This window comes from Phaethon aethereus, assembly GCF_964289735.1.
Source record: "Phaethon aethereus genome assembly, chromosome: 17".
Classification (NCBI taxonomy): Eukaryota; Metazoa; Chordata; class Aves; order Phaethontiformes; family Phaethontidae; genus Phaethon; species Phaethon aethereus.
Window position 1 is genome coordinate 10,545,623 of NC_138593.1, and position 11,050 is coordinate 10,556,672.

Genomic DNA, 11,050 nt, shown 5'->3' on the forward strand with positions numbered 1-11,050 from the left:
AGTGCTACTGGGCAACTGTGCCAGATGCTTTGAGAGGGAATTTATGCCGTAAACCATACTGGCCTTCAAGAGGATTTAGACAGCTCTGGATCCTGCAGAATCATTTCCCCAAACTGTCATGTACTTTCAACAACATTAATTGAACTGTCTTGCTAATGAACGTGCAGCCCCATTTTGAGAATGTAAATCAGCTGGCAAAACACCTGCCAAGTCAAGTGTCTTATCCTAATGTAATGGGTGACTAAATACACATTCCTATGCTGGAGATTTAAATAATCCTTCAGAGCACTGCTGAGAGTACCAGAGGCTTTGGCAGACAGAGGAAAACCTACCAAAGAGGATGAACAAGCTGCAGAGACTGGTAAAAAACATCTATTTTACTATTATTGTTGGCAGATCTTTTTTTACTTTGAATTTTTTATAAGGCTGTGTAAGTACTATCAGGTTCTTGTAGAATTATTTGTCCAACTCATCACAGTCCTTGGGATAATGCTGACAGACTAATGGCTCTCCTGGCAGCTGTACGCCACCACTGTGTCTTGGGACAATAGTGCAGAAGCCAGGTGTTAAAGGAAGGTTTGGGAAGGTCACCCTGTAATTACAGCTCAGCTCTGAGCACAGAACTGTTTGGTGGCTCCTGAAGGCAGAAGCAAACCATTTTCCTTTAGCTCATGACCACAAAAGAGCTCTATGATACATGACCTGATAGGGGATGTACTCTGTAATGAAAGCGGGGAAATGAGCAGGAGGAGTGTTACATTCCTAGGTATTGTGATTAAAAAAGAAATGTGCTATTGTAGGGAGAGGAAATCTGTCTCGCTTGGAGAACTGGAATAACCGGGAGGAGCAGACGTATCAGGTGCACAATCCTTAGCTCAGGTCTCAGTAACAAGACAGGGAAGTGATGTAGCCAAGGAAAGTGCAAGCGAAACATACCCGCTGCTAGCTGGGACAGGAGAGAGCTCGGCCTCTTCTTGCTGCAGGGCTGGAACAGTCTGGCTTCATTTCTGTCCTGGGAGAACATCCTGTCTCAGGCTGGTGTGGAAGTTATTTACAAGAAAAGGCTTTGAGGAAAGAAAAATTTAAGATTATTTGAATTTGTGATTTTAGAGCTATTGTGAGACTAGGCAAAACTTTCCTTTTCTTTGGTAGATGGTTCTGTAAGAAGGAAATGAGCAGGTAGAACAGAAAGATCTCCCCAGCTTTGGGTTATCTAAGTTCTTCTCAGGGTCATGGGGTCAATCTAGCGTGAGGTGCTAACTGTTCACTAACTGGTGAACAGCCAAGCCTGAGCATGGGCTCTTCATGTCACCAGCAGAGCTGTCCCACTGGGAGGTGTTAGCAAGCAGGGGGCTGGCAAAGGCCATCCTGGCCCTGGGCCAATGAGAAAATTGTGCAGGAGGTGTCAGGCTAAAGGCCAGGGGCCCCAGCAAGCTCAGAGTAGTCTTGAGACATGGGACAGTGCTCCCAGTCCAAAGACACCATCAGGACACAGCTTGCCAGTCACAAGATCTCTCATATAGATGGGGAAACCAAAGGCACAGGCACAAAATAGGTGTGAACTGACAAGGATAGAGGGGTGACACAGAGAGAGACCAACCAATAGGGTAGTGTGGCTGCAACAAGGAAGGGATGTTCACTGATGGTGAGGCGAATGTGGAGACATGATGCTGCTCACACTCAGCTGTGCTCCTCTACAGAAGCTGTAGGTCAATTTGAAGGCAGAATCACACAGGAAAGTGTCCAGGCAATAGTGGCAAGAATGACCTGAGGCTTACAAACATGATAGAGGAGCAAAGATCAAGAAAACTGTTTAGAGAGTTTCTACACAGTGTCCCTTGTTCTCCACAGTTAGCCCCAGTGTTGTTCTGATGTGGGATACTCATTTCTACTATAACATTCAGGGCATCCTACTGCAAGGGAAAAAAAAAATGCATGTTTTTTGCTCTGCCAGTGAGCTTTCAGTTGCCATACTGTGTCAGCCAGGACAGCTTGTTCTACACCCTTCAAAAAGTCAAGAGACCTCACTTTTATACCAACACCCTGATCCCATCATGATGCACGACGCAGCCCTATTCACCTGCCTGTGCTTCCGAAAGCATAGCAGCGGTGTTAGATGGCAATATAAGCAATGAGCAATACTGATGAAGAAATTACCTCAGGGAGACCAGAACATGGCATAGGAGCCACTGTCTGCCACATATTTCGCCTGTGTTATAATACTGAAGATGAAGAAAATATTCTGGCTGAGTATGTGATTATAGGCTGCTAAACACAAGAATATGTAGAAACAATTGTCTAATGAGAAAGTTCAGCAGAGAGACATTGTCTGCTCTGTAAATGTGAAGCAGCATAGGAAAGGCACTCTATTTTAAACTAAAATATGTGTTATTACCATGAAAGTGTAGAAAAAATAGCATGCCAATGAATCAGAAATTCAATGCATATAAATGGCCATAAGAAAATCCCCCACACCACAGAGAAGCTCCATCCAATAGAGCTTAGCTAGAAATGAGGCAGAGGTCATTAAACTTTGGCAATTCTTCTTGAATAATTCATCATGCAAGTACAAGGTTTTGTAATGAATTGAATTAATTGAAGCTATAACATCAGTCTCTACCAGTATTTAGTGTTTCTGCACTGACTTTTTGTAAGCATACATGTTAAATATTAAACCAAAGACACTTGCAGGCTGTTCCCCAAAGCAGTCCCAAATTCTTTGTGTATGGCAATGAATTACTAATACTGCTTTGCAGTAGGGGGAGATAGTTTTAAAATTTGCGTTGGTTTTTTTTCTGTCTTTGGCACTTCCCATTTTGCAACAACATTCACAACTCAGAGTGTGAATTGGACCAAATGTCTGTTGAGCCATTTTATTCTGTTCAAGGAAGCCATCAATTTTCTATCCATCTTATTCAGCTTCAGAGCAAGATCCTGATCCTGACAATATGTGCCGCTGGGATTGGAGGCACTTTCCAATATGGTTACAACATCTCCATCATCAATGCTCCAACTTCAGTAAGTACTGCTAGTCTGATAGCCCCCTCCTGAGACAGATGCTTCCTTAGTGTCCTCAGTCTGGCTACAAACTGGCCTGCCACTGAAAATACACAGTCTGCTAATACTGAAGGTGAGAAGGGAAGGATGTGTTGTTCCCTCTGTATAATTCACAGCTGAGGTATAGGACTTTGTTGTCAAGAGCCACCCTTGAGCTAGTGTCACAAGAATTTATTCAAAAGCCTTGTTTCAACTGCTTTAGCAAATCTAATTCTAAAATTTTCCAACCTGCGTCCTTTGAAATTGACTTTTGCCCTTAAATTCAAAGTTGGACCAATGAAATAAATTTTTAAATTATCCAAGATAGCTACATACAGATACAAACCAAGCACAACTTTTCAACAGCTACAGTTTTACACTCTTAACCCTTTGTTAAACACACATCTGAGAACTGGAGGCCATTTTCAACCAAGGGTTTGGAGGCATGAACATGGAATAAACAGGTATATTCATAAGGAAGCCTTTATATTTCTCAGTGTCTTTCATCTCTATGTCATGGTTATGCAGCACTGTCCTTCCCTCTCAGTACATCCAGATGTTCATGAACGAAACCTGGCTGGAGCGCACAGGCGTTCCCCTTGACAGCAATGTGATACTGCTGCTGTGGTCTTTCACTGTCTCTGCGTACCCTCTGGGAGGACTCACTGGGGCTGTTGTTGCTGGTCCCATGGCCATCATGTTGGGAAGGTAAGAAGGTGCTGGATTTTAATTTAAGCTTTGCAGCTTCCATTAGTCCAAGAGGAATTATAAGCCCTACAGCACAATACCCACTGTAGTTAAAAATCATGAAAACATGTTTTCTGTCACAGATCACTCTGCCATTAACATTCTGAACTGGCAGGGAGAAACTACCTGATATGGCAGTATTTCATGTCTCAAAACCCAACGGGAAACAGTTCTTTTCCCCACATTACCTTGTCAGCATAGTCTCACACGGCTGAAGTGCTACAAGGATTTCAGCTCAACTCCATATCACAGTAACCACCTACATAATCACCATCATTTTTGTGCCCAGTTTTCGGCCATCCTTTTACATAGGTTTGTTCCTCTCATATGATGAAGCAGGCACCATTATGGTTTGGGGTGGGGCTGGAGGACTGTCTCCCATGGCTCACTTGTTTCATGGTTGTGAAGACCTGGAAAGGATATGGCCTCCTTATCCAATGAAAAGTTTGGAGATTTCACCTTGTACTGCTTTGGAGTAAAATCATATCCCATCATGAATAAGAGAACAAAAGGCTGACTTCTGAGGAGTAGGTAAAGCAGTGTGTTGGAACTAGAGAGAATTACTGGCTATTATGGGTCAACAGAACTCTTTTTTTTTTCCTGGTTTTAGACAGAAATTCCTCCTGGGATACATGAAAACTTTCTGACGAAAGTTTCATAAGGATTGTACTATTACATGAAAAATGCCTGTTTCAACAAATTAGCATTTTCAGACCAAAACACACATGACTTACTGAAGGAATACTCCTCTCCATTCAAATGGGAAATCATGTGTGAATGCAAGAGCGATGAATCTGGGTGAGGACCTCATGGTGCCTTCAGTGTGTCTAAAGCCAGTACTGTAGGGACACACTGTGGTCATGCTGGTAGTTGGAGATGACCTCAATTGTATCAGCCACGATTACTTGTCAATGCTGATTTCTGTTTTCATAACAAGACACTAAAACTGCTGATCTGCCATCTGCACACAGACACCTCATGTAGGGCTTTGGATAACCAAGACGTTCTGTGGTGCAGCTGAGCAGCCCACCTTGAGCTTCTAGGCTTGGCAGGTTGGACCTGCGCTGTGAAATGTTTTATCTGATAACTAAACCTGACACACATGTGCTCACAACTGTGTCTTTTCTCTCTGAAGGAAGATGTCTCTGCTGCTGAACAATGTCTTTGTGATCATAGCTGCAGTCTTGTCAGGATTCAGCCGAATGGCAAAATCCTTTGAAATGATTATGCTTAGCAGATTTTTTACTGGCGTGAATGCAGGTACGGCAACATGAGAAACATAACAGGATAAATATGATAACACGTATCAATTAGAAATAGAAGATATTTAAATAGGAATGATCCAAGATGTTAAAGCAATTAATCCTCTAGAGTGACCACACACATGTACATGAATGAGGAATTTGTATAGATTTTATAAGAAGATTTTATATTTTGCTTCTAAGGACTTTTTTTTTTAAGCATACACAGGCAGGGTTTTTTGTGTAATACACATGTGAGTAACTGTGTGCACTCTGCACACAGGGAGGGAAGCCCTGGGAGAAACTGAGCTGAAAATCGATCCCTCTCTGCTTGTAAGAATGTTATCAGTCACTCACCAGCATGAGCACCAACATTAAAGCTTTTATAGAAGTTCATCCAAGGAGGTAATGATTGATACAAGTGACTTCAAATATGATCTCCCCCGCAGAATGAGGGACTAGAGGGAAGCATCACTTATAACCTTGGATTTGGTGCTGAAAAGACCATAGGACTAAGGCCCTGGCAGGTTGCAGTTTCATTATCCACTACTACTTCTGAGTATGGAAAAGTATGTTTAGTAGCTTATACAATGAATAAGAGTGAAATTGAAATTTTGGGTAAATAATAAACACTGATAGATCAGTCATCACATGGCCTGCAACAGAAGAGTCCAGCTAGCAACCTTGAGAGGTGGCTGACTGCATTTGTCCTAGTCTTCTCTGTCTACAAGCTGAGGTCAGCATTTGTCTGCCTTGCCCAGGTGTAAGCATGAACATTCAGCCCATGTATCTGGCGGAAAGTGCCCCAAAGAAGCTCAGAGGAGCTGTGGCCTTGACCTCTGCATCGTTTACAGCCCTGGGGTTGGTGCTGGGGCAGGTTGTTGGACTCAGGTAATGTAGAGCAAGCAGCCCAGTTTATACTTATTAAATCTTTCTTCTCCTCTTTTCTTTTTTTTTTCTTTACTACCCCACTCTCTTCTTTCTTTTCCAGTGCCCACATGCAGCAGAGGATGCTGGGCTCTTGCCAGGTTGTAAAATGTACTGTGCAAATCATGTTTGTTTTTTTCTCTAGGGAGCTACTAGGAGGGGAGGAGAGCTGGCCATTCCTTTTAGCTAGCAATGTGGTGCCTGCCCTGATTCAGCTCACAGCTCTGCCTTGGTTCCCTGAAAGTCCCAGATACCTCTTGATTGACCGTGGAGATAAAGAATCCTGCATCTCTGGTGAGTTTAGGGTGACTGTTAGCCTCTCAGTGAGCATGTGAGATCTACTGACCAAGCAGATAAACAGTGAGAAGGTTGACTGCATATTCTTAACATACAGTCCAGCATGTTCAGTCCAAAGCAGATTGAAATGTAGGCTTCTTTCCAACACAGATATTCTGTTTGGTGACTCTGCCAGCCTCCTTAGATGAACATAAAACTTTAAGCCCAATACCATGGCTATGTCGCTAGTCTCATGGATAACGTTTTTCTAAACCAGGGAACTATTTGGTCTGTACAAAATATGTGGTGCCATCAATGTTTGTAACTGCATTAGCTGCTGTGCCCTTAAACAGTGCCCAGGTGATGGTTGAGTATGTATTTGTATGAACAATCACAGTAATTCTGAATGCAGATGAGTGTATGCTTTTTTGCATCCTGCTTTTGTGCGCAAACTTGGGCCCCAATAATTTGAGAATGGTGCCACAACGTTTACATGTAGGATGTGTCATATCAAGTGCCAAACATGATCACTTTCTCCTTCCAAACTAAAGAACATTCTATAATCTTAAATATTTTTGATCTATTGAGGTAATTAACAGGCATCTTCCTACAGAAGACCTTTTTTCTACCATGGTAGGGTCAAAAGGTGGGATTTGTGTTCACAATGGCGAATATGCTTTGCAACTATGAAGTGAAATAAATGCTGGTTGAAGGGCTCATGACCAAATCTGAAGCCAATTCATATTAAGGGATTTGCTTAGATTTGTAGCATGCAAATCCCTGTATACAGAGCGGCTGGAATTAGTTTCTGGGAAATATGTGTTGCATACCAAGAACATTTTAATTGCCTGCATTTCCCAGGGAAATCACTTGAGATCTGAGTCAGAAGCATGGCTGCTGAAATGACAGTAGTTGGAAATACTCTCTTGTCAATCAATAGTGAGGGATTTGCACTCCCTTTCCCCCAAATCCTTCAAGTGGCTGCACCACGACTGCCCATCTCTGTGAAGGTACCACCATGATGACAGACTCTGCCTTACATCTTTCTGCAGCCTTCACTTGCTGCAGAGCAGGCAAACTGAAGGTAAATTCAGGGGATAAGAGGTTCCCTTGTCCTTGCAGCACTGCAGAAGCTCAGAGGCAACAGTGACCTCAGTGCAGAGCTGGAAGAGATGCTGGCTGAACAGGCTGCCGTTAAAGGTCAGAGAGCGAAGAACCCTTGGGATCTGTTCCAAAATCCAGCTGTAAGGTGGCAGCTGATGAGTATCGTTGTGCTGAGCAGTGCCATGCAGCTCTGCGGGAATGATTCGGTAAGCAGCCTGGCAGCCACAGCTATCGACGGCAGTGCTGTATCGCGAGAAATGGGTGCAAGCTCTTGGGTTTAACATTCCTGCTGCAGGAGAAGAAGGAGTAGTGGTCTGCTCTGCCTGTGGAGATCTTCAAACCTCACATGCTTGGTTCCCAAAGTACACCTGTGCATTATGGCAAGATTCAGAGGGACACTGTCAAAATAGCCTGTATGACAGCACATTAGTCATCTCTGCGTGGTCCTGCAGGAAAAACAATGGGATGTATTTTCAGATGTCTTCCTTTACTGCTTTCTCCTCTCTTCTCTCCCCAGATGTATTTTTATGCAGCTTATGTGTTCCAAGAGGCTGGAATTCCTCAGGACAAAATCCCATATGTTGTAATCGGCACGGGGAGCTGTGAACTGATCACATCTGTCACTTGTGTGAGACTCTTAATGCACTCTGCTGACATGCAGACACTGTTGACAGTGAGGAGGCTGTTAATTAGAAGTTTCGGATTTACATTGCCCTTTATGCACAGCAGTCAGGCAGTCCCTCAGCACTCATGTCCAGACAGGTTAATGCAGAAGTATTTTGCCAGACACTGCATCATCATCACTGCCTGAAATCTCTAAAAAGTGTAACTGTCTTGCTTCATGTCAGTATGGATAGTGGCAGAGTTTAGGCTGCAGCTGGCACATTTTCATCTCCCCTGAATACCCTTCTTGCCTGACTCCTGCCAGGACACTCCTTCCTTTGACTTTTCTTTTTTTTTTTTTGCTAAGAAGCAGACAACATCCTTAAAGTAGTCGTAGAGCAAACTAGGCATAGAGTATTGAAATGGAAAGAGGGAGCAGGCAGGAAACATAAACACAAGTTAAATCTTGCTTTATTTCTCAGAACATGATTATAGACTATGCTGGTCGGAGGCCGCTGCTCCTGGGGGGATATATCTTCATGGCAGGATGGGCCATTGTCTTCATGGTTGCTCTGAGCCAGCAGGTAAAATACTTTACTTAATTTTTCAAGTGAAATGGAGTGGGGCTTTGCCTTTTATATGACTGGGGTGTTTAGTGGTGGCAAATAAGTGTAAGTGCCCTCACTGGTTTTCCGTTGGTCTCTGTGGCTGTAGACTCAGATTAGCTGGATGCCTTATCTCAGCATGGCCTGCATTTTCGCCTATATCCTGAGCTTTGGAATCGGACCAGGTCAGTTCCCTCAGTGTTTTCACTGAAACTTTTGGGTAGTTTAGCAGGGGCTTGGAGATGTGTGCAAGTAGCTTATGGAAACTCTCAGATCCTCTTTAGCCACAGCACAAAGGAATGAGAGAATTTCTGCCAGCAGTTTTCAGCTGCTTCATGGGGGCTTGCAAGCCCCTGGTAAGTTAGTGTTGTGCAGGGACAGTCTGTGCCATTCTCTGTGTCATTTCTCCTTACAACCGTCTTGTGATGGCATTTGGAGGTGATTCTTGTCTTAAATGGACAACAAGGTTTTAATTTGCTGCCCAATCCTCTAGGGCTGTAGACCAGCATTTCTAATGCTTCACTTTAATCCTAGAGATTGACAGCTGTGTCATCTGATTATTTACTTGCAGATACCTGGAAGCACAATTTCCACATCTATTTGTTAGCCTACTAACATGCATTTTCTTTGCAGAATCCATTAGTTTCTGTGGTTGTGGGGGCAGTACACAGGCTGTGTGTGTGCAGATGTTTGCTTGGTGTGTGAGTAGATGTAAGGCTCTGTTTGCTTACATGAGTTTGAAGGAAGGGAGGTAAGAAAAGAAACAAGCTGCCAGTGTCACATGCCACATGAGTTGGGAGAAATTTCTTGTCCCAGTTGTCCGTACAGTACCACAGGATTGAATTAATTATAAGTCATTCTCACAGCTGGGTCCTGGTGAGAATAAGGTGGATTACAAAACCTTTCCCAGCAGTTCATTGTTAGAATGAGAGAGTTTGAATAATTAGCCAGTCCTTAATGTTTAACCTAAAACTTCCCCACTGCAGTTAATCTCTATTACCACTTGTTCTGGCATTGCTGACTAGTGAGAATAATTTACTGAATAATAATTTACTGTTCTCACGTACTTCATGTTGAATTTGCTTGTTAGTATGTGTTCTCTTGTTTTTAAAATAATGATGTCAACAGTATTATTAACTTTCTTGCCATTTCTTTTTCCAGCTGGTGTAACAGGAGTTCTGCCCACAGAGGTTTTTGATCAAATGTCCCGGCCAGCTGCTTACATGATCTGTGGCTCTCTGCTCTGGTTCAACCTATTTCTGGTTGGAACAGCCTTTCCATTCATTGTGGTGGGTTCCCAAGGAAAAGCAATCACCTGCACCTCTTTAGTGTTTTATACAAGGAGGCTCTGATAGTCACCACGAAAAGAGGCAGGGTCTGGAATACCGCAAGCCGTAGACACACAGCAAGATAGCACAGCCATGAAAAGTATCTTTATGAGGAGAGTGGTCAGAATTCCTCTAAACCAAACCTACTCCATGTTGCCTACGGTGATTCCTGATGTGAGGCTGGAAGCAGATTAATTTGAGGCATGTATGACCAATATTCCTCCTCTGTCCTCAGCTGAGAACTGCTGGGACTAGAGATATGATGCATTTCCCCTTGGACACACTTTAAGGTGATTCATAAAGCAAAAGGGAGCAGAACTCCACAATATCCAATACTGTCTTATTTCCTATTATGAGTCCCCACTCTATACAATTATATATGGAGAGAAAGACAGAAAAAGACATTTTGAGATACTTTTCTTGCTATGTCAAATCTCCCAAACTATGCTGGGGATCAGTTGCATAGAGGCATTCAAGGCCCTCACCAGGGCACACAGAAATACTCCCTGGGTGAAGTTAGTCCATGAGGAACAGGGATTAGTGGTCTGTTTGTCATTGTACAGAATATCACCAACACTGTCTTGTTTTTTTCCTTCTCCTCAGAAAAGTCTAGCACATTTCTGCTATGTCCCATTCCTTGTGGTCTGCATCTGCACTGCACTCTACGTTGGGTTATTCCTTCCCGAGACAAAGGGAAAGTCCTTCCTGGAAATCTCAGAGGAGTTCAAGAAACGGAACTTTAAATCTCAGACCCATGCGGTTTTTTATAAAGGCCCTGAAGAGATCAAATGCACCATGTTGTAGCAGAAGACAGGAAGATGGTATCTGGGTGAAATTCAGCAATGGCTATGTTCTCTTGCAGGGACACAAAGAGAGAAGTAGAGTTAGGGACAATGTATTACTCTTAGGTTCTTAAGTTCACCTTGAAAAGATATACTTGAACTGATAAATACCAACAAAAGTTTAATAATCTGTTTTCAGTTTTTAGTGCTAAGTAACACATGCATCAAACACCACCATGCAATGCTGTAGCAAATTTCTTCTGAATTTCTTCTATATTTCTCCTCCATCCAAACAGTGAGTTCCATCTCAGAAGTCTTTCTTTCCTTGCCCCTGAATCTGGGCTCTCTAACACAGAAAATAATACGATTAAGTTCTGTTTTCAGACACCAGATGAAATTCT

General features: G+C 43.0%; 1 protein-coding gene across 1 annotated transcript; it reads left to right on the top strand.

Moving 5' to 3' along the window:
- Window positions 1-340: 340 nt before the first annotated feature.
- On the top strand, window positions 341-10,671 carry SLC2A11 (solute carrier family 2 member 11; the record flags this gene model as incomplete). The annotated part of the gene is made up of 12 exons (XM_082007870.1): window positions 341-361; window positions 2,920-3,018; window positions 3,584-3,744; window positions 4,919-5,043; window positions 5,786-5,915; window positions 6,097-6,245; window positions 7,350-7,537; window positions 7,849-7,959; window positions 8,417-8,518; window positions 8,649-8,724; window positions 9,701-9,828; window positions 10,471-10,671. 12 exons carry the CDS (start codon window positions 341-343, stop codon window positions 10,669-10,671), a joined length of 1,491 nt encoding a protein of 496 aa, XP_081863996.1.
- Window positions 10,672-11,050: the final 379 nt, after the last annotated feature.